Source organism: Anolis sagrei, chromosome 5 (assembly GCF_037176765.1).
Source record: "Anolis sagrei isolate rAnoSag1 chromosome 5, rAnoSag1.mat, whole genome shotgun sequence".
NCBI lineage: Eukaryota > Metazoa > Chordata > Lepidosauria > Squamata > Dactyloidae > Anolis > Anolis sagrei.
Genome location: NC_090025.1, coordinates 48,560,017 through 48,580,115, shown reverse-complemented (window position 1 = coordinate 48,580,115; position 20,099 = coordinate 48,560,017). Strand labels below are relative to the sequence as shown.

Here is a 20,099-nt window from a genome sequence, read left to right as displayed (position 1 = left end):
ATAGACTACTACTTTGAATAGGAATAGGAACCACATGAACAGTTCCTTTTTACTTTAATTTTTAGAGGAAAATATGCAAACTTTATAGGGAATGACTGAATAAGAGGTTGTTCTCCTAACACAGTGGTTGTCAGCCTGTGGGTTCCCAAATGTTTTGGCCTTCAACTCCCAGAAATCCTAACAGCTGGTAAACTGGCTGGGATTTCTGGGAGTTGTAGGCCAAAACACCTGGAGACCCACAGGTTGAGAACCACTGTCCTAACAGATCAGTTTATAAGCTTGAGGTTCTAGCCAAGAATGATGCAAGTTGATTTTGAAGCATCTAAAAGTTTTAAGCAATCCTCTTCCGAAGGGAAATCTATGAATTATGTCCAGTGCTAAGGTGGATGGATGAATGGATGGATATATGCATGTGAACTTATGAGTCAGTTCAAATCAATGTATGGAAAATCAATTTAATTTATGGATTAAAATTCCAGGGAAATGTGTCGCATGATTGCAAATGTTATGAAAAATCATATCTAAAAATCCCATCAGCATATGTTGCGGTTGCATCCCTGTAAATTATAATTCTAAATAGTTCTTGTTTCTGTGTAAGATTTAAAAGTATAATCTACAAATAATATGTTCAATCTTTCAAAGATTTGATTTGCATAAGTTAGTCTTCAAGTTCACTAGTTTAAATGTATTATTATTATTATTATTATTATTACTATTATTATTATTATTAATTTTGACATACTTCCCAATTTGTTATCTAATGGAATTTTACTTTTTTTATAATTTCTGTTTTGTGGAGCCACTAGTTTGAAGAGGATGGTCTCCTGTTAAGCGTCTCTTTAAATGCTGTTAAATTGTATAGTGCAAGGAAATAAATCCTTTAAAAGCTGTTAAATTGTATAGCAAAAGCAAGCAGGCGCCTGTACTCTATTCTTATGATGAAGCAAAGAAGTATACGTTTGGCATACATGCTGAGCACAGAATCTTTGGCCTCAGTGTCCCAGGGGCCGCATATAAATGTGCCTCTTTATACTTGACTGACTTATTTGTGAAGACACAGTACAGTATGGTGTATTTCAGGTCAAATCTGTATGAAAGCCTGAGGTCTGTTTACAGAACATGCATATGGAATTATTTGTCAAGTAATGTGCTGTTAATTAAAACGCTGAAAAATCTCGGTGGGAGTCAAGAGTATTATTAGTAGTGCAGTAACAGCTCATTCTTCAGAGACTAGCTTTGACTTGATGCGGGGAGGGGAGTCGCCGTTTTCCTGCTCAACAACCAGCTTGCTGAGCAGGAAAATACAAGTTAAAAATCCTTGTGTTACAGCCAGCAGAGCTGCATTGAAGTCAGTCAAGTCAAGTCATTATCAATTCAAATAGTTTAGATAATTGCCTAGCAGGTTGGGGCATAAAGATACTTATATTGTTTGTGTATGTGTTTGTATTTGTGTGTGTATGCATGCATATGTGTGTGTGTGTATGTGTGTGTGTGTGTGTGTGTGTGTATGTTTAGTATAATGTGTGGAAACCCTCAGTGGCGCAGCAGGTTAAAGTGCTGAGCTGCTGAACTTGCTGACTGAAAGGTTGGCGATTTGAATCCTGGGAGGAGGGTGAGCTCCCGCTGTTAAATGACGACCAGAGTAGGAAAGGACAATGACAATGCTAGATGGATTATGGATTTATGAACTGGCGAACGTTGACCACAAGATGATTTTATTGCTCCTATTGTATTAATTTGATTGTTTTAACTAGTTATAACTGTTGTCGTTATATTGTATTTTGTATATTGTATTAAGTGAACTGTTGGGCATCGAATTGTGCCTTTTGTAAGCCACCTCCGCCCCCCCAGGGGGTTGAGAAGGGTGAGGTAGAAGCACTCCAAATTAATTAATTAATTAATTAAACCCAGCTTTTGCCAACCTAGCAGTTTGAAAACCTGCAAATGTGAGTAATAATAATAATAATAAACTTTATTTATACCCCGCCACCATCTCCCCCAATGGGGACTCGGGGCGGCTTACATGAGGCCAAGCTCAAACAACAAATTACAATAAAATAAACAACATAGCATTAAAGTATAAGACATATAAGCATATAAACAATATATACAGAACATGCAAAAAAAAAGCAGTAAACCAAACATAATGACAATGAACAGGCCGCATGTACATAAAATGATTTAAAAACTCAGGGTGAGATAAAGGAGCAGATTATTTGTAAGGGAGAACTCGTAGATCAATAGGCACTGCTTTGGTGGGAAGGTAACAGCACTCCATGCAGTCATTCTGGCGACACGACCTTGGATGTGTCTACGGACAACACCGGCTCTTCAGCTTAGAAGTGGAGATGAGCATCAACCCCCAGAGTCGGACACGACTAGACTTAATGTCAAGGGGAAACCCTTACCTTTTTATAATATGTGTGAATGTGTGTGTATAATACGCACACACAAATATATTCACATATATACAAACAGGCACACACACATATGTACAGCCACTTACCCATCCTTCTACTACCTGAAATATATTAGTGTATATTCTTACAGATAGCTTTCCATGTATTAGTTCCCCTTATTCCCACATAGACCCAAATGAGAGCATGTTCAGAAGTTTGGGAGGGACATAGCTATAGGATTTCTAGTTTAACGTGAACTTGAAAGAACGTTGGTATAGAAGTACCTTTACTTTAGAATTGTTGTACCTGTGGAAACCTAATGTGGAAGGGAGACTGTAAAATCTGAGTTGTTGTACAGACTCCTTTGGGGCCATTGCATATTCATAAGTGAACTTAATGTGTGCAGGAAATAAAATGGTAAAAATATGCCCCCCCCCCCCCCAAGAAATGGCTTCTTCCCGTTCTCTAAAAAGCTTTTAAAGACCTACCTGTACAATCTGGCACATCCTCGCCTTGACATGGGATATCTGCCTCAGCCCGTTGTTGTGATATAGTATATTATGCTTTTAATGTATTGTGTTTTAATTGGTTCGGCATTTTGTGTTATATTTATTTAGTTTATCCTTGGTTAAGTTCGGCTGTTTACAAATTATGTTTAGTTTAGTTTATGTTTGATTGTTATTTGTTTGCTCTTGGCATTGAATGTTTGCTATTTTTATTATACTTTGGAAATCCCCCTGAGTCCCTTCGGGGAGAGAGGGCAGGTTGTATTATTATTATTATTATTATTATTATTATTATTATTATTATTATTATTATCATCACAGCAAGATTAGTACAAAGCAAACAAGATCACTATGCTGGCTGTTGTATTGGATCACACGTTGGACGCTATGTGATGTATAGGCGAATAATGCATGCAGATCCCAATAGGGTGCCCCTTGGCAGCAGACAAATGGTAATTTTGTCAATGCCAATTGTGTTTATGTGCAGGCTAACATCTTTAGGCATTGCACTCAGTGTGCCAATCACCACTGGGACTGCCTTGACTGGCTTGTGCCAGAATCTTTGCAGTTCAATCCTTATATCCTCATATTGTTTCAGTATTATTATTATTATTATTATTATTATTATTATTATTATTTTACTGACACAAAAACACAGTATGTCACAGCAAATAAGATATATATGCTGAATTTCTTATCACAAAATCACAAGTCGAACACTTTCCAAGCGTCTAGGACTGTGTGATATATTTTCGAATGATGCGTGCAGATCCAAGTAAGGTGGCCTTTTGCAGTTGATTTTGTCAATGTTTATTGTTTTCAAAAGCTGGTTGAGATCATATTATTATTATTATTATTATTATTAGTAGTAGTAGTAGTATTAATGTCCAACATCCATATTCAATAGAGGGCTGTGGCAAAGGGATAGGCATGCAACGGGGACACTGACAAGTTGGTTGCACTGTGCATTGGACCCTCCTAGTGCACATTGGTTACACATTTTCTTAATTCAGTAACTGGGTTTTTTAGAGCCTGCTACTTCGTAAACATTCACACAAACTTAAGTTGCACGAAAGGACATTCAGGATTTCGGTCATTGTTTTTATTTCTCATTTTTGAAAAAAGACCTCCAGGAAGACTGTACTATATTTCTTATTCAAAGGCTTTGGCAATATGTCACAAAGGTCCCTAAAATGGTAAGACTCTGCTATCTAAGACAGTCTAAAAAGTCCATAACTAAAAAGTCATTTTGGAGACTGAATTATATGGAAATGGAATAAAAATATTTTAAACAAGGCAACACTGTACTAAGTATGATAATTTAAGACCACTGCAAAGGGAATTGTTTTATATTACTTGGTGGTTTTAGCTGGTCTTCTTCCACATGGTGAACATATGTGAATGAAGGAAAGTGCCAAGATGATGAAAATATTCCCTAAAAGAAAAAGGTAAGCAAACGAGGATTTAAAAACATCAGCATATTTATTTACAGATCCCCTAAGCACTGAAAAGAAAACAAAGCAATTATTGAACAGCTTGAATTCAGACATGCAGAGGTCACAGTGCTGATGTAGCCAGATTAAAGCTGATTTAGGCCCCATAAACTCAGTGGGGCTGATATCTCAGTTTTACACATTTGCACTACTAGTACCTCACTGTGGTGCCAACAGCTTAACAGCATTCGAGTGGGACGCTGTGCTGGGACAGCAACTGCCGCATAACCTGTACTAAATAGGTTTTGCTGGCAGAGCAGATTTGGGGTTTAGGTCTTAAATAATTGTATATCTAAGTACTTTGGCTCAGGGCTTGAGAATAAAAATGGGGCAAGAGGGTCTACTTCCTTAGATGACACTCTTTCAACCAGTAGCCATGAATCCCCTAACCAGTAGCCATGTTGTTGGACAGCTTCTGGGATCTGTAGTTCAAAGGGTAACCTTCTTGAACTCTACTTTTATTTAATCATAAGCATGGAAAATCAAAACTGTGAAGTTAGTCTTTCCAAAATAATAGTTTTTATTGACATTAATCCAAGTAAAAGGAATTATGAAATGAACATTGTGTGGTCGAAACCCATAATTGTAGGATTTCTTAGTAATTTTCCCTACCGTATATCTAAAGATACCTATAGTTACAAAAATACAAATACCCATGGGGGGAAATCAGTATTATGTGTTTTGATAATCCTATTCTATCTGGTACCAGAAAGAGTTCTGATAATTTTTCTAAAAATCTGAAAGTAGTGGTCCTCACAACTTATCTGTAGCACTGTGACTTAGAGAAGCGCAAGCAAATTTTAGAGGAAATTTATGGACACTGGGCACTACCATGAATAGAAGCTCAAATTTCAAGTCCTTAGAATTGTGGGAACATTATTGAATTACTTATTAAAACATTTCATACCATGTTGTCAAAGGCTTTCACGGCCGGAATTACTGAGTTGCTCTGAGTTTTCTGGACTGCATGGCCATGTTTATTTTAGGGAGAGAATGCTTCAGGAACATGGCCATATAGTCCGGAAAACTCACAGCAACATATTTTTATACAATTTTTCATGTTTTAAAAACCGCATGAAAGTAGTTTTCAATATCACATTGTTGAAAAATGCAGTTAAAAGTAATAAAGCAATGATAAAATAACATATTTAATTAATCTCACTAAGTCACTAGGTGTAACTGACTGGTTTGGTTGGTTGTGTGCCTTCAAGTGTTTTCTGACTTATGATGGCCCTAAAGTCATCACAGGCTTTTCTTGGGGGAAAAACCCAGAAGGGGTTGCCTTCCTCTGGAACTAAGAGAGTGTGACTTGCCCAAGGTCACCTAGTGAGATTCCATGGTTGAGCAGAGATTTGAACCCTGATCTCTAGAGTCATTCCCAACATTCAAACGACTACACCACAGTGGTTTAGAAACAGTAAAATCTCTGAGCCAACAATTGTCAGTCTCTAGCCCCTATATTGGGAATATGTTGGAACTCAACTAGGCCATAATTCCACAAAGGCAGGACCCAGCACAACAGAGAATACCCTACTCAGTGCAAGCAAGCAGATTTCCACTGGACACAAAAGTCCTGAATTTTTGTTGGCCTTACCAATGGCCAACATGCAAAATCCCTCAGCTTTCTGAAGGATTTTGCTTCCACAATAGGAAAGCCAAGCTGCTGTGTTTTGTACGTGTTGTGCGCTTTGAGTCTTGCTCCCACATAGACCACTGGTAACCTGGTTTTGAGGTTGCCAAAACATGACTATGACCAAAAGTTCCCACTCCATGGGAATGGTAATAGCTACATTACTAGCCAATGCCCCAGTTTCACTCTTTCCACAACACTGAGGACAGTCTTGTCATTTTGGGGAAAAACTTTTAGAGATGGGGTATCACAATAGAAAATGAGCGGTTCTTATTGCTTGCATAACTTTCCTCTACAGAGACTGGCAGTTGGAAAGAGGCTTCAAATAAAGATCTGAAAAGTATGGTCATTTCTACTCATTTGTTGCTTATTCATTCAGTTCCCTCCAACTCTTCGTGACCTCATGGACCAGCCCACCCCAGAGCTCCCTGTCAGCCATGGCCACCCCCAGATCCTTCAAGGTCAAGCCAGTCACTTCAAGGATAACCTCCATCCATCTTGCCCTTGGTCGGCCCCTCTTCCTTTTTCCTTCCATTTTCCCCAGCATCATTGTCTTCTCCAAACTTTCCTGCCTTCTCATTATGTGGCAAAGTACTTCATCTTTTCCTCTAATATCCTTCCCACCAGTGAGCAGTCAGGTATTATTTCCTGGTGTATGGACTGGTTGGATCTTCTTGCCGTCCAAGGCACTCTCATAATTTTCCTCCAGCACCACAGTTCAAAAGCGTCAACCTTCCATCGCTCAACCTTCCTTATGGTCCATCTCACATTCATAGGTTACTACAGGGAATAGCATTGCTTTGACTATGCGGATCTTTATATGTGGGCTTTATTTCCTGGAGTATGGACTGGTTCGATCTTCTTGCGGTCCAAGACACTCTCAGAATTTTCCTCCAGCACCACAGTTCAAAAGCGTCTTATCTTCCTTCGCTCAGCTTTCCTTATGGTTCTACTCATTTATGCCGGATTAAAATTTGTTTATTTATTTATTTGTTCCATTTATATCCCGCTCTTCTCACCCTTGCAAGGGATTTGATCCATCGGCCACTTTTCCATCAATGACCTGCTGGTATTGTATCACTTGTTAAGAATGTAGAAAGGAACGCCAGGTGTAATCAGTTGGTTTAAGAGTGAATTTTAGAAGTAGTAGCTTAGAGTAGGAATATATTTTATACCTGCTTAGATTTGAAATTTTGAAATCACAACCGTTTGACATTGGATAAGATTAAAAAACCTATTTTCATAATCTGTTCAGCAAACAGTGTACTCTGCTTTTTAAAAGGTCAGCATCAGCCTTTATCTCTGTCCCTTAGCAGGGTTTAAAATAACACATTCTGTTTAACAGCCCACATGAATCAGGAAATCTCGGTGGAGAAGCCATCCTCAGACTCATGACCTTACATTGTCAATATGTGCAGTAGTGTGAATTACATAACCACTGTTAGATGTACATTTTTAATTTCCTGGATGATGTTGATTATACTGTAATTTCAAACATTAGGAACTATGTATTTGGGCACAATCCTTAAATCAATTGATGTAGATCTGGAGGAAACTGGCTTCTTGCTTACAGAATTTGCTCCGCTGCCAACAGAATATGCCTTATGCTAAATTCTCAGAGGACTCAACTATTTCATATCCTTTTTCTTCCTTATCCTTATGTCTTCGTAATCCAGTGCTTCTCAACCTGTAGATCTCCAGGTATTTTGGCCTTCAACTACCAGAAATCCCAGCCAGTTTACTATCTGTTAGGATTTCTGGGAGTTGAAGGCCAAAACATCTGGAGACTCACAGGTTGAGAACCACTGTAAATCTAACCATGAATAATATTCCTTCATTCCTTAAGGCAAAAGTGAAAAACCATCTCTCCAGATGTTTTTGGCTTCTGCCTCTACTATTTATTTATTTACTGTACTTATACCCTGCCCTTCTCACCCCCAAAGGGGGACTCAAGGCGGCTTACAAACTATGGCAATAATTCAATGCCAGATTCAGATAATAACAATATCAATAAAACACAATACTAACAAACTGTAAAAAAAAAAAAAAGCACATACATATCAATTAAAGTGGTCTTTCAAATGATTAAAATATATTAAAACATCTTAACACATATCAAACTTACATTGCACTGAAGCACGACTACAGGTCTTACAGTCCAGTAAACAGCCAACACACTGATAAATAGCAGCTGGACACCCTTGAAACATTGTCACACGCAGCCCATCCCCACCTAAAATTAGTCCAATCCACCCACATCTAATTGTCCTTAAGGAATGCCCAATGGGCTGATGAAAAAATTCCAGCAGATCCAGTCTATTAAGCCCCGACCAGTCCATTTTGTCTGGGGGGGGCAGGGAGGGGGTGTTTTGCTAATAAAAGTTCAAACACCGAGTGATGGGAAGCCACAGCATCTCCTCCAAGGGTGACAATGACAATGGTGGTTGAACAAGGTTCTAGTCAGCATGACTACTCCATTGTGGGAAATTATGAGATGTGTAGTCTAAAAACATCATTGTTCCCTTCTATATTAACCTGTAATCCCAGCTGGGGTTTAGCCACTGCTTATCAAAAAGAAGCTGAAGTAATGGAATACAACCATCAGAAACTTCTGTGGTGCATTTATGCATTACTTTCAGTTTATATCTCCTCTGCCTTCCTCATTATTGCAAAACAAAACTATTTAAACAATTTAAAATAAGCAACAAACAACAATGTAATCAGTAGAGTTTTTAAAATGTTGACAGACAATGATTAGATTAAAACCCATTTGTTGGAGTTGTGTATTTATCCCAGTAATGGCATTCGAGATTCAAGTGAAACAAGTCAAAGATAAACATTCATTCTAAATGTGTGATTGCTCTAGGAAGATTGATTTGTATGCATTTATCCAAAATGATATTAGTGTTTCTCTTTTATATTTTACCATATTGGCCATCCTAGAAGATATATACACTACTGTGTGCACCAGGGTTAGCATGAGAAATATCCTAAGTCCATCTTTGAAGTTGTTTTTGACCTTCATGGAATGGCATGGCAGCATAGATAGCTTGATCCATTGGGTTAGTAACTGGGAGCCAGAGTGTCCTAGAATTCATTGCTGACATGATGTTGGCTATGAAAATACATAAACCTAGCATCTGAATACAAACTGGAGAGATTTCAAGGGCCGTTCCTTCTGCGATGTGGCATTCTTGGCATGTTAATGTGCCTCTGTAAATAAGCTTCTGCAGTGGGCCTTCTCTTGGGTCCATCAGCCACAAAGAGGCTCTCGCAGGGCCCTTCCACACAGCCCTATATCTCAGAATATCAAGGCAAAAAATCCCACAATATCTGAGACCACGCTGCCATATATTCCAGTTCAAAGCAGATAATGTGGGATTTGTATTGTCGAAGGCTTTCATGGCCAGAATCACAGGGTTGCTGTAAGTTTGCAGACTGCATAGCCGTGTTCCAGAAGCATTCCCTCGTAACATTTCGCCTGCATCTATGGCAGGCATCCTCAGAGGTAATGTGGGATTTTCTGCCTTGATATTCTGGGATATAGGGCTGTGTAGAAGGGCCTTCAGTGGTTGCACCCTAGACCTAGCATTCCCTACTGAGAGAGACCAGATCGCTACCCTCCCTCTTGTCAGGCAAATGACCCTTTCTGTTAGGCAGGCTTTTCAGAGCCGACTAGTTGCTGAGGAAGGAAATTTTCACTGAGTGGCTGTCGTATTTTCTTTTCCTTTGGTGGATACATTTTATATTGCTTTTTGTTTAATCATTTCAATATGTGGAATTATTTTTACTTGTGCTTTTTATTGGGAGCAGCTTCAAAGTTGTCTTAATTGGGTTTTAATTGGAAACCTTAATTGACTCTTTTTGTGGGCTGCATTGAATTCCATCTTTGCTAAGATACAGATACAATAAATAAATATTGGAAACAATATTGAAAACAAAAACTAACTACAGTTTTTGATTCTGCCTATAAGTTTGTTAATGGTTTGTTGTAGGTTTTCCGGGCAGTATATCCATGTTCTAGAAGCATTCTCTCCTGATGTTTCGCCTGCATCTATGGCAGGCACCCTCAAGGTTGTGAGGTCTGTTGGAAACTAGAAAAGTAGGGTTTATATATCTATGGAAAGTCCAGGGTGGGAGAAAGAACTCTTGTCTGTTGGAGCTAGGTGTGAATGTTTCAATTGGCCACCTTGATTAGCATTTAATAGCCTGCAGTTTCAAGGTGTGGCTTCTACTGCCTGGGGGAATCCTTTGTTGGGAGGTGATTAGCTGTCCCTGATTGTTTGTTCTCTGGTGTTCCCTTGTGTTTGAGTGTTGTTTTACTGTTATAATTTAGACTTTTTAATACTGGTAGCCAGATTTGTTTCATTTTCATGATTTCCTCCTTTCTGTTGAAATTATCTACATACTTATGGATTTCAATGGCTTCTCTGTGTAGCCTAACATGGTGATTGTTGGAGTGGTCCAGCATTTCTGTGATCTCAAATAATATGTCCAGGTTGGTTCATCAGGTGCTCTGCTATGGCTGACTTTTCTGGTTGAAATAGTGCCTTTCATGTTCCTTGATTCGTGTTTGGGCAATGCTGCATTTGGTGGTCCCTATGTAGACTATGTAGACTAGTTTTTGTTTCTGCCTACAAGTTTGATAATGCATACCAAAGCACATGTCTGTCTACACTTCGTGCCACCAAAACAGAGCACCATTCCATAGAGATGACTGCTATAGAAAACCTCTCTGAACTCCCAGAACATGACTCTTCATATAGCGGTCAGTGGGGACAGTATGGTGGGGTCCTACGGATCAGAGAACGGTTTTTAGAAATCTCATGGACATCCTTTGTCGAAACCTCCATTTCTTCTTTTCAACTTTGTGCCTCTGTGCTCTCTCCTGCCTTGCTCCCTTGCCTGCCCTTCGTCAGGGAAAGGAGGTGCTATTGAGAATCAAGCTTCTCATGCAGAGAAATGTCAAGCAAAGTAGACAATTAAACCTATTCTGTTCCTGTAGCAGTGGGAAACATAAAAAGGCTGATCCCTTTTGAAATAAAAAGGTACAATATCCTGAAAGTGCACCCGATGAGAGGAGCTTCTCACAATACAGTTTGGCACTCGTTAAATTTTGTATCGCTGTCATCTCCTCTGTTTTAAGCTTCACCTTGCTGGAAAGGTGCACAGTGAATAGTTTGACCAGCTTGAATCTAGCTTTTTTGGATATTTTTTTAAATACCTTTCTTCAGGGAAAGGTTTCACTTTTCCCCACATTAAAAAGATGTGCTTAAAACATTTAAGATAAAACTTTTAAAGAAGTACCAAAAAGGTACAAAATTGAAGTTACTCTATAGACTCATGTATTGTAAGTCTAGAAATGTTAGTCAAAAAATCAGCCCTAAAAATCTGGTTCAATTTATTCATGGGTCAGTGTGGGGAGATGACCTTAATTCTAATATATATGAAAAGAACCACCTCCTTCTCTGAGTTGAGTGGTGAAAGGCAAGGTTGAGGAGAACCTCAAAGAAGCACTGACTCCCACTGCTCTCTCCATTGTAGCAACACATCTGTCCTTCTCAAATGCCTGGGCAAGAAAATAATGGCAGCACTGAGGCGGCATTGGTGCTTTCCCCTCCCCATAGATGACACTGTATATATATGAGTACATAAAGTAAATGCCATTCTGTGGGTATGTTCCTAGTCTATTGCTGTCTTCTCATGTTCACTCTCTTTTGGGTTATGGAAAGTGTTTCCTTCTTTTTTCATTTTAAAAAAAGTCTTTTGGCTGGTATTCCAGAATACATTTTAACACAGCATTCCTCAACCTTGGAGTTGTGAACCCAGGCTGGGGGGGCGTCATGGGGGTTTCAGAGGGGTCACCAAACACCATCAGAGAACATATTTCTGGTGGTCTTAGGAACCCCTTTGGCAGAGAAGGCTGAAGTTCTCCCTGCCTGACCTTCTCTTTCTTTTTGGAAACAGATGGTGAATCCTCCCTCCAAAAGCCCTCTTCCTCTGTGATTGGTCAGCGTCTCAGCCAGCTTCTCAGCCAAGGGGAGGGCTGTTTCTGAGACTCCAAGCAGGGAGGGGAGAGCAGGCGTGCTCGACACATGGTAGTGTTGTGCACATGTATAGGCAAAGGAGAGCGTGCGAGGCTGTAGGGAGGCTTGTGCCAGCGAGTCCCTTCTAGGCATGGGGTCCTATGTGGGAAGTTTGGCCCAATTCTATCATTTGTGGGGTTCAGAATGCTCTTTGATTATAGGTAAACTATAAATCCCAGCAACTACAACTCCCAAATGTCAAGATCTTTTTTGCCCAAACTCCACCAGTGTTCACATTTGGGCATATTGAGTATCTGTGCCAAGTTTGGTCCTTCATTGTTTGAGTCCACATTGCTCTCTGAATGCAGGTGAACTAGAACTCCAAATCAGGTATTTGTGCCAAATTTGGTCCAGTGAATGAAAATACATGCTGCATATCAGATATTTACATTTCAATTCATAACAGTAGCAAAATTACCATTATGAAGTAGCAATGAAAATAATTTTATGGTTTGGGGTCACCACAACATGAGGAACTGTATTAAGGGGATGGAGTATTAGGAAAGTTGACAACTACTGGGCTAGAGGCTGCTACCGGGGGGGGGGGGGGGTGGACGGACAGACGGACAGGAAGGTCTGCTCCTGTTAGCCCAGCTGCATGTGCCTGAATCTGTAGCCAAGCTTGATCCCCTACATATTTTCACTGTGTCCACTAAACCTGTTATTGCTGGTCTGTTTTATTCCATTGCGGTTTTGCAATTGGTGTTATTAAGAGAATGCTTTATTTAAAAGATTTGTTTGCAAACAAATGGCGTGTTAGTATAAAATGTTTTAGGAAGATGGGGAGTTCTCTGTATTAAATCTCCATTGTGGTCAGGCATGCCCAACTCTGAACCGTTACATTTCCCAATGGGGCCTGGGAAGAGGGAGTGACGTGTCAATGAGGAGAAAAGCGTTTGTGCATGATCACTTAATTAATTGGGAAACCAAGCACTCTCTCCTTTTCGGAGTTCCAGCACCAACTGAAGTGGCATTTAAACCTAGGAAAATTAGGAGTGCATTCACATTATAATGTGGATGGATGAACGAATGGTTTATTATACCAGCCATAGGCCATGACATCACATAATATACAACCTTTAAAAAGATAAAACAATAAATACAACCAGCACTTTCCAAGATAAATATTAAAACTTAATATTATGTTCTGAGGGCTTAGTAGCCCTTAGAAAAGCATTTATAGCCCTGCGCTTTCAAACAATGCTATCAGGCTGGCTAGAGGGAAGATATAGAGGGATCCCTCATGCCCAATGACTTCGTATTTGTGGGTCCGGGGAAAGAGAGGATGTATTCACCGGTGGTTCCCAACCTGTGGGTCTCCAGGTGTTTTGACCTACAACTCCCAGAAATCCCAGCCAGTTTACCAGTTGTTAGGATTTCTGGGAGTTGAAGGCCAAAACATCTGGGGACCCACAGGTTGAGAACTGCTGTAATACACTATCTGTTACATTGCCCTGTGTATAGTGACCCTCGAAACAATATTCTGGGAGTCCTTTTGGAAGAAAGGGCAGTGTGGCACCAGTCAGTAGTTCTCTGTGATCTGTTAGCAGATCATTCCAAAAATATAATGTTGTAGTATGTGTTTCTGCATGGAATTATTTAAGAAGATTTAGTGGGAAAATATATTGCCAAAAGTTAGTTCTTCATAGTTGTGTGTGTGCATATTCTAATGGATACAACTGAAAGCAGTGCAGAAGATATAATCCTTTGGAGACCTTGAACCAGGTGTGAGGAAAAATGTGGACCATAAATACCGCAAACTGTTGGGAGTACCAACATCCATTAGCTCTAGCTAACACAGATATTAGGAACGAATGATTGGGCACCTTGTTCAATACAATCTGAAGGGTCATATATTCCTGATTTCTCGTTTAAACCATCCATGCTTTTGGAAATTCTGATTATAGTATTAGTACCATTAATCTAATGATTATTAATATTGGAACAACCAGTACAATTTTCATTTGTCTAAAAGGCCTGCAAGACACTAAAATGTTCCCAATTTGAGTTATGAAAGAAGAACTAGGGGTATACATATGGTGCAATTTATCATGTTTGGTAAACTAGAAGCACATTTTGGAATATGGGAACTCCTCTGCATTTGAAGATGCCGCTCCTTCCCAAACTTTATGGATTCACAACCAATGCTTATCTGTTATAAGGCAGAGCAGCTTTTGTTTAAACCCACAGGTATCAATTTGCATGGAAATAATATTTTTAAGACCTAAAAACATGGTTGTTCAAAGGTGCCTTGGATTAATTAGTTCACTAAATGAATTGGCCCTCCTAGCTATAACTTCCTTCTCGACTCGTGCACTTTACTATTGTCCCTACCCTGGGGTTGTTCTGTATTACTCTGACTTGGCCCTTTCAGCCATAACTTATTATCTACCTCTCGCAATTTGCCATCAGCCCTTTGTCCTGGCAGTTATATTGCACAAGGCTTCCCTCGCCCCTTATGTTCGGCTACTGGTTGTTGTATGATGAATGATGTTTTAATTATGTTTTTATGATGTTGTTATATGTATTTTTACTGTGTTATATTCTAACTTTGTCTGACTGGGCTTGGTCCCTATGTAAGCCGCCCCGAGTCCCCCCAAATAATAGTGGCGGGAAGATGAGTCCACAGCAAACAAGATCACTCTGCTGGCTGTTGTATTGGATCACACGTTGGACACTTCCCAAGTGTCTAGGACTGTGTAATGTATCAGCGAATAATGCATGCAGGTCCCAGTATGGTGGCTTTTTGCAGCTGACAGATGGTAATTTAGTCAGCGCCAATTGTGTTTAAGTGCTAGCCAAGATCTATAGGTACTGCACCCAGTGTGCCGATCACCATTGGGACCACCTTGACTGGCTTGTGCCAGAGTCTTTGCAGTTCGATTTTTAAATCCTCATATTGTTTTAGCTTTTCCAGTTGTTTCTCTTCATGATCATTATTATTATGTCCTTGTTTTAACGCTTGGTCCTGACTTTCCCCCTAATTTTTTTCCAGCTTGTTAGCGATTTGTTGGAATTCTGTTTCTACACCTTCCGAGAGTCACAAGCCCTGAAAGTGGAGTTTCCAGCCATGTTGGTAGAAATCATCAGTGACCAGTTGCCCAAAGTGGAATCTGGGAATGCCAAGCCCCTCTACTTCCACAGGAAGTGACTGAAAATGTCTTAATGGGAGAAAAAAGAACTTTGCCTTAAGTTTCCCTGTGCTATTCCACATCCTTGAAGGACCCAAGAAACCACCTTTGAAATATGCTGTACAAAATTGTTCAAGAATTTGAATGGTCTGAAAATCATAGGAAGGGTTTGGAGGACAGAAGAACATCTTATCTGAACTTGGTGAGACAAAGTCGTAACGATATTTTGAGAACCATTGCCCTGAACCCCCAACATGTAGACAAAAACGATCCTGTTCCTCTGGATGAAAAGCCATATCTAGTCAAATAACTCTTTGATTTTGATATTTTAAGAAATGAACATTTTAAATATGCCATGTAGTTTCTGGTATTGTTTGCTTGTTTTCAAAGGGTTCAAGGACTAATATGAACTTTTTAAAAGCTTACCATTGGTTTGCACATAAAACAAAAGTAAATATGGGGCATTAATTCTTGTACTATACATACACACACACATAAACACACAGATCCCTGGATGTGTAAAATATAATGGAGCGTTTGATGTGGAATAATCTTGGTATATTCGCCTGCGGCATTTGTTATCCCATTTTATCCATCATAGATGAACTACACTGTGTTAAGTGTTCATTTATTATTTAACTTGAAAGGATAAGATGTTAAAACAAATGCCACAGTTAAAATTTATAGTATATATTGTGCTGGCTTTACCAATAATTTTTGCAGTCTTTTGCTGTACTGTACATTGCTGTATGTATAAATTGAAGGACCTGAAAAAAAATGGTATAAGGAACTTTTGTAAATGAGACCTAAAAATCTTTAATGGTTAATAGGATGAACGGGAAGAGTATTTTTGGAAGAATTCTATTTTGCTGGAGACTATTTAATTACTCTTTTTGTCTAAACACAAGGTAATTTTTTTTTGTAAAGTGAATTGTTCTGCATGCATAATGAACCGTTTACAGTGTATTTAAGAAAGGGAAAGCTGTGCCTTTTTAGTATCATATCTAATTTACCAACTGACAGTGTCTGTTGTAAATAACCACCCATAACCATTTTCAGTTGAACCTCTCCTTTTCTGTCCGTTTTCATCTACGTCCTTTTTCTGATTCTGTTTTTATCTGTTGCTTTTACTATTTTAGCACATTTGAGTTCTGTTTTATGCCTCGGAACTTGAAAAATGTAACTTTTTTAAAGCTCTGTCCATGCCTCTAGCTACGTTTCCAAGCTTTATGCACATTTCACCTATCAAGAAAAATTACAGAGAGTTCAATCCTCCAAGATGTTGCCCTGTAGAAATCACACTGGGGTAAATGAAGCTGTGAAAGCAGATGGCTGTCCATTTATTTCAGTGGTACTTGGTCCAGACAACTTTCTGGTGAATTGTATTCAGAATCTCCTGAAAGATGAGTCAGCCCCATAATAATGAAGTGAGATTTCAGCTGCCAACCTGTTCAATTCAGAAGCTACAATCCAGCACACATAAGCTAAAGCCCCATACTCACCGTACTGGGAGTTAACCTAAGCAAACTTGGATCTTACATTTGAGTACTGTATATGGGACTTAATGTTGCAACTTTCTATGTCCCTGCTTTTTGGACAGCCGAGAAAGCTAAAAATCTGTGCCCCTCTCTTTCTTTTTAATCTGGAATGTATGTGAACCACAAAAAAAGTGAATTATAAATATGAACTATAGATCTGAATGTGGAAGTTTGAGAAAAACAGGCAAATTTGTCATTGTATAATAAGTGTGGAGAAGAAGAGTACTACAGTACTGACAAACTTGGAGAAAATAATTTGGAGATAAATTTACGTTCTATTGATTTCAAAACAATTTCCATGTAACTATGCCTTGGATTGCCATCTTGGCTAGTAAGCCAAAGAACATTCTGAAATTAATCCTTACACACAACAAATACTGCCAGGAGCCTTGAAATATGGATTTCTCTAAAAATTATTATAGGTAAAGGTAAAGGTTTCCCCTGACATTAGGGTCTAGTCATGTCCGACTCTGGGGGGTGGTGCTCATCTCCATTTCTAGGCTGAAGAGCCGGTGTTGTCCGTAGACACCTCCATAGACTGCATGGAGTGCTGTTATCTTCCAACATAAGTGGTACCTATTGATCTACTCCATTTGCATGTTTTCAAACTGCTAGGTTGGCAGAAGCTGGGTCTAACAGCAGAAGCTCACCCCGCTCCCCGGATTTGAACTGCCGACCTTTTGTTCAGTAAGTTCAGCAGCTCAGCGATTTAACCTGCTGCGCCATCATTATAAAATGATAATTAGAAAAAACAGAATTATATACATATATACTATAAACAATATGAACACCAGAGTATAAATTATAAAATATTTTCCTATGACCTTTGAAATATTAAATACAAATATAAAGAGGATTATTGTCCAAGCTAAAATTTGCATATTTTCAAGAAAATTGATATGTATTGAAAACCAAAGTTGGAATTCATATAGATTTAGTCAAGGTATAAGCATAGATAGAGCAGAGTGAAGAACACCACCTCCCGGGCCAAACACAAGACTCCCCCCCCCCCCCTTTGACATATCATAAATGCTTTTGGAAAGAGGTTTAAAAAAACAGTTTTCTGTACACCATGGAGACTCAAGAAATAAGTTTTTTGGATCCTAAGTTCTCTGTAATCACAATGCATTCAAGTTTCTTAAATGTGAATGTGTGTTTCCATCTACTTTAGATAAAAAACATGACCACTTGTCTTTTAAAATCACAGATCTCATTAAATCAAAAATCTGTATAAGGGTATACTTAAACAAAATCAATATTTAAAATTACGGAAGGATACAATGGGTGGGATCTTGACAAACCAAATCGAACCTAGTCCAGTGGATCTTAAGTCATGGCTATCTTGTCACACTGATTTCCACTTAGTTTTGATCCGACCTGTTGTATACATGTATTGTTGAAGGCTTTCATGGCCGGAATCACTGGATTGTTGTAAGTTTTTTTGAGTTGTATGGCCATGTTCTAGAAGCATTCTCTCCTGAAGTTTTACCTGCATCTATGGCAGGCATCCTCAGAGGTTGTGAGAATGCCTGCCATAGATGCAGGTGAAACACCAGGAGAGAATGCTTCTAGAGCATAGCCATACAGCCCGAAAAATTTACAACAACCTATTGTATACAGTTTTGGAAATCTAACAAAAACATCAGCTCCTTTGATCTGCACAGCAACATGAAAGCTGCACTTGTAAAGTGGAAAAAAAATACACAGCATGCAGAGTGGTTGTTTATAAAGTGGTTACAAATCTCTCTTTCATTTGCTTTTTTAAAAAAATACCAAAATTGGAATTTCAAATTATCCAGGTTTGTGGTAAATGCAGTATGCTGGTTTTTTTTATTAACAAGGTTACATTTTTTCTATCTCTTAGTAACTTTGCCTGATTAAAATATTAAAGCCATATTCTTTTTTTAAAAAAATATGTCCACTGTTAGATGTCTGTCCCGATTCACTGTGTTGTCTGATTGCTCTGATTTCCGTACTTTATTGCATTTAATCTTGGTTTGGTAAAATTCATAATTCACAGAAATGTCATACGTACAACACTAAATTAGTTTTAAAATAATTTATATCTTTATGCAAAATATATGTCTGTCTTTGCAAACAATTGTAAGCAGATTATAATAAACCCTTTCCTTTAATCACCTGTTTTATGAAACCATTGATTATTACTTAGAAATCATTGAAATGAAATTTTAATGAACAAAGAAAGTATCAGGAGTACATTGTACTTTAGAAGGAAATCGGCATCTGTCTCCTGCAAAATAAGATAAAAAAACATCGATATGTCAAAATGGTAAATTGTGTTGATTGAGTGTAATGATTTTATGGCAATGACTGAATGAAGATATACAGCAAAAATATTGTATTCATAAGTTTCAAAATGTAAAATAGTTTTAATTTACTGCAGTGGGTATTTCAAGAATAATATTGCATTGCAGTGTGTAACCACTTTGTTGCACAGAACAAAACTGAAAAAGGACTAAAAGCTTGCAATATCAAAATCTTAATAAAATATACTTTATAATCAATAATGCAAAAATCTAATTCACAGGGTGGTATTTTCACTGACTTTTTAAAACATTTATGAATTTGAATCGTTCTACATTTAATGCACTTTTAACTGTCTATTAAAAATGTGATATTTTTGTTAGCGGGAAGGAGAGGGGAAGGGTTGGATCCAATCTCATCTTGTAGGTGAATGGCCTGATAGGCAACCATGATCATGTCAGGATATTCAGAGAAACGTTTCGGAGTCGTGGAGGGGAAAAGCACCTTCACTGGGAACTTAGTACTTGTACAGGAGGAGTTCTTGGTGCATTGTGTCCTAATTATATTACTGGATGAAAAATAAAAAAAGCAGCTGGCACTATGGTGTAAACAACAACATCTATGCATAATGATGCATTAATAATTAGGGGCTTGCTTCTGTATGTTTAACTTTTTGAATAAATAGAAAATTACTGTTTGGCCTTTATGTTAATGTCTTTACATACATAATTTTTATAAGCGATACAAATATACACAAATTAAAATGGTGTGATTACAGGTATTCATTGTGCTTTGATATCAATCGCATTAATTTGATGCTGCATCTGTTTCTTTGGAGAGATGCTCTTAACTGAAACACATTAGGCACATGATGGAGTTTTACATAATGATTCTATTTCCTACTTCTCTACCTTTTTGCCTTGTAGTAAATAGGATTGTGATGATAAACCGTTTCATTTGGTTCCAGTCCACATTAATTTCACTTAAATGTTTAATAGGTAATGATTCAACATCTTTGGTGCCTAATTATATCAAATATAGAACATCAGGA

The 20,099-nt window shown here is 38.4% G+C and overlaps 1 protein-coding gene across 3 annotated transcripts in view; it reads left to right on the top strand.

Annotated features, from left to right (window-relative positions):
• Positions 1 to 19,754, top strand: part of NR3C2 (nuclear receptor subfamily 3 group C member 2) — a 188,462-nt gene extending 168,708 nt beyond the window's left edge. For all 3 annotated transcript variants that reach the window (XM_060778863.2, XM_060778862.2, XM_060778861.2), the window contains exon 9: positions 15,110 to 19,754. In XM_060778863.2, coding sequence (XP_060634846.2) covers positions 15,110 to 15,265 — 156 coding nt within the window. In that variant the 3' untranslated portion in view covers positions 15,266 to 19,754. The remainder of the gene's footprint in view (positions 1 to 15,109) is intronic.
• Positions 19,755 to 20,099: the final 345 nt, after the last annotated feature.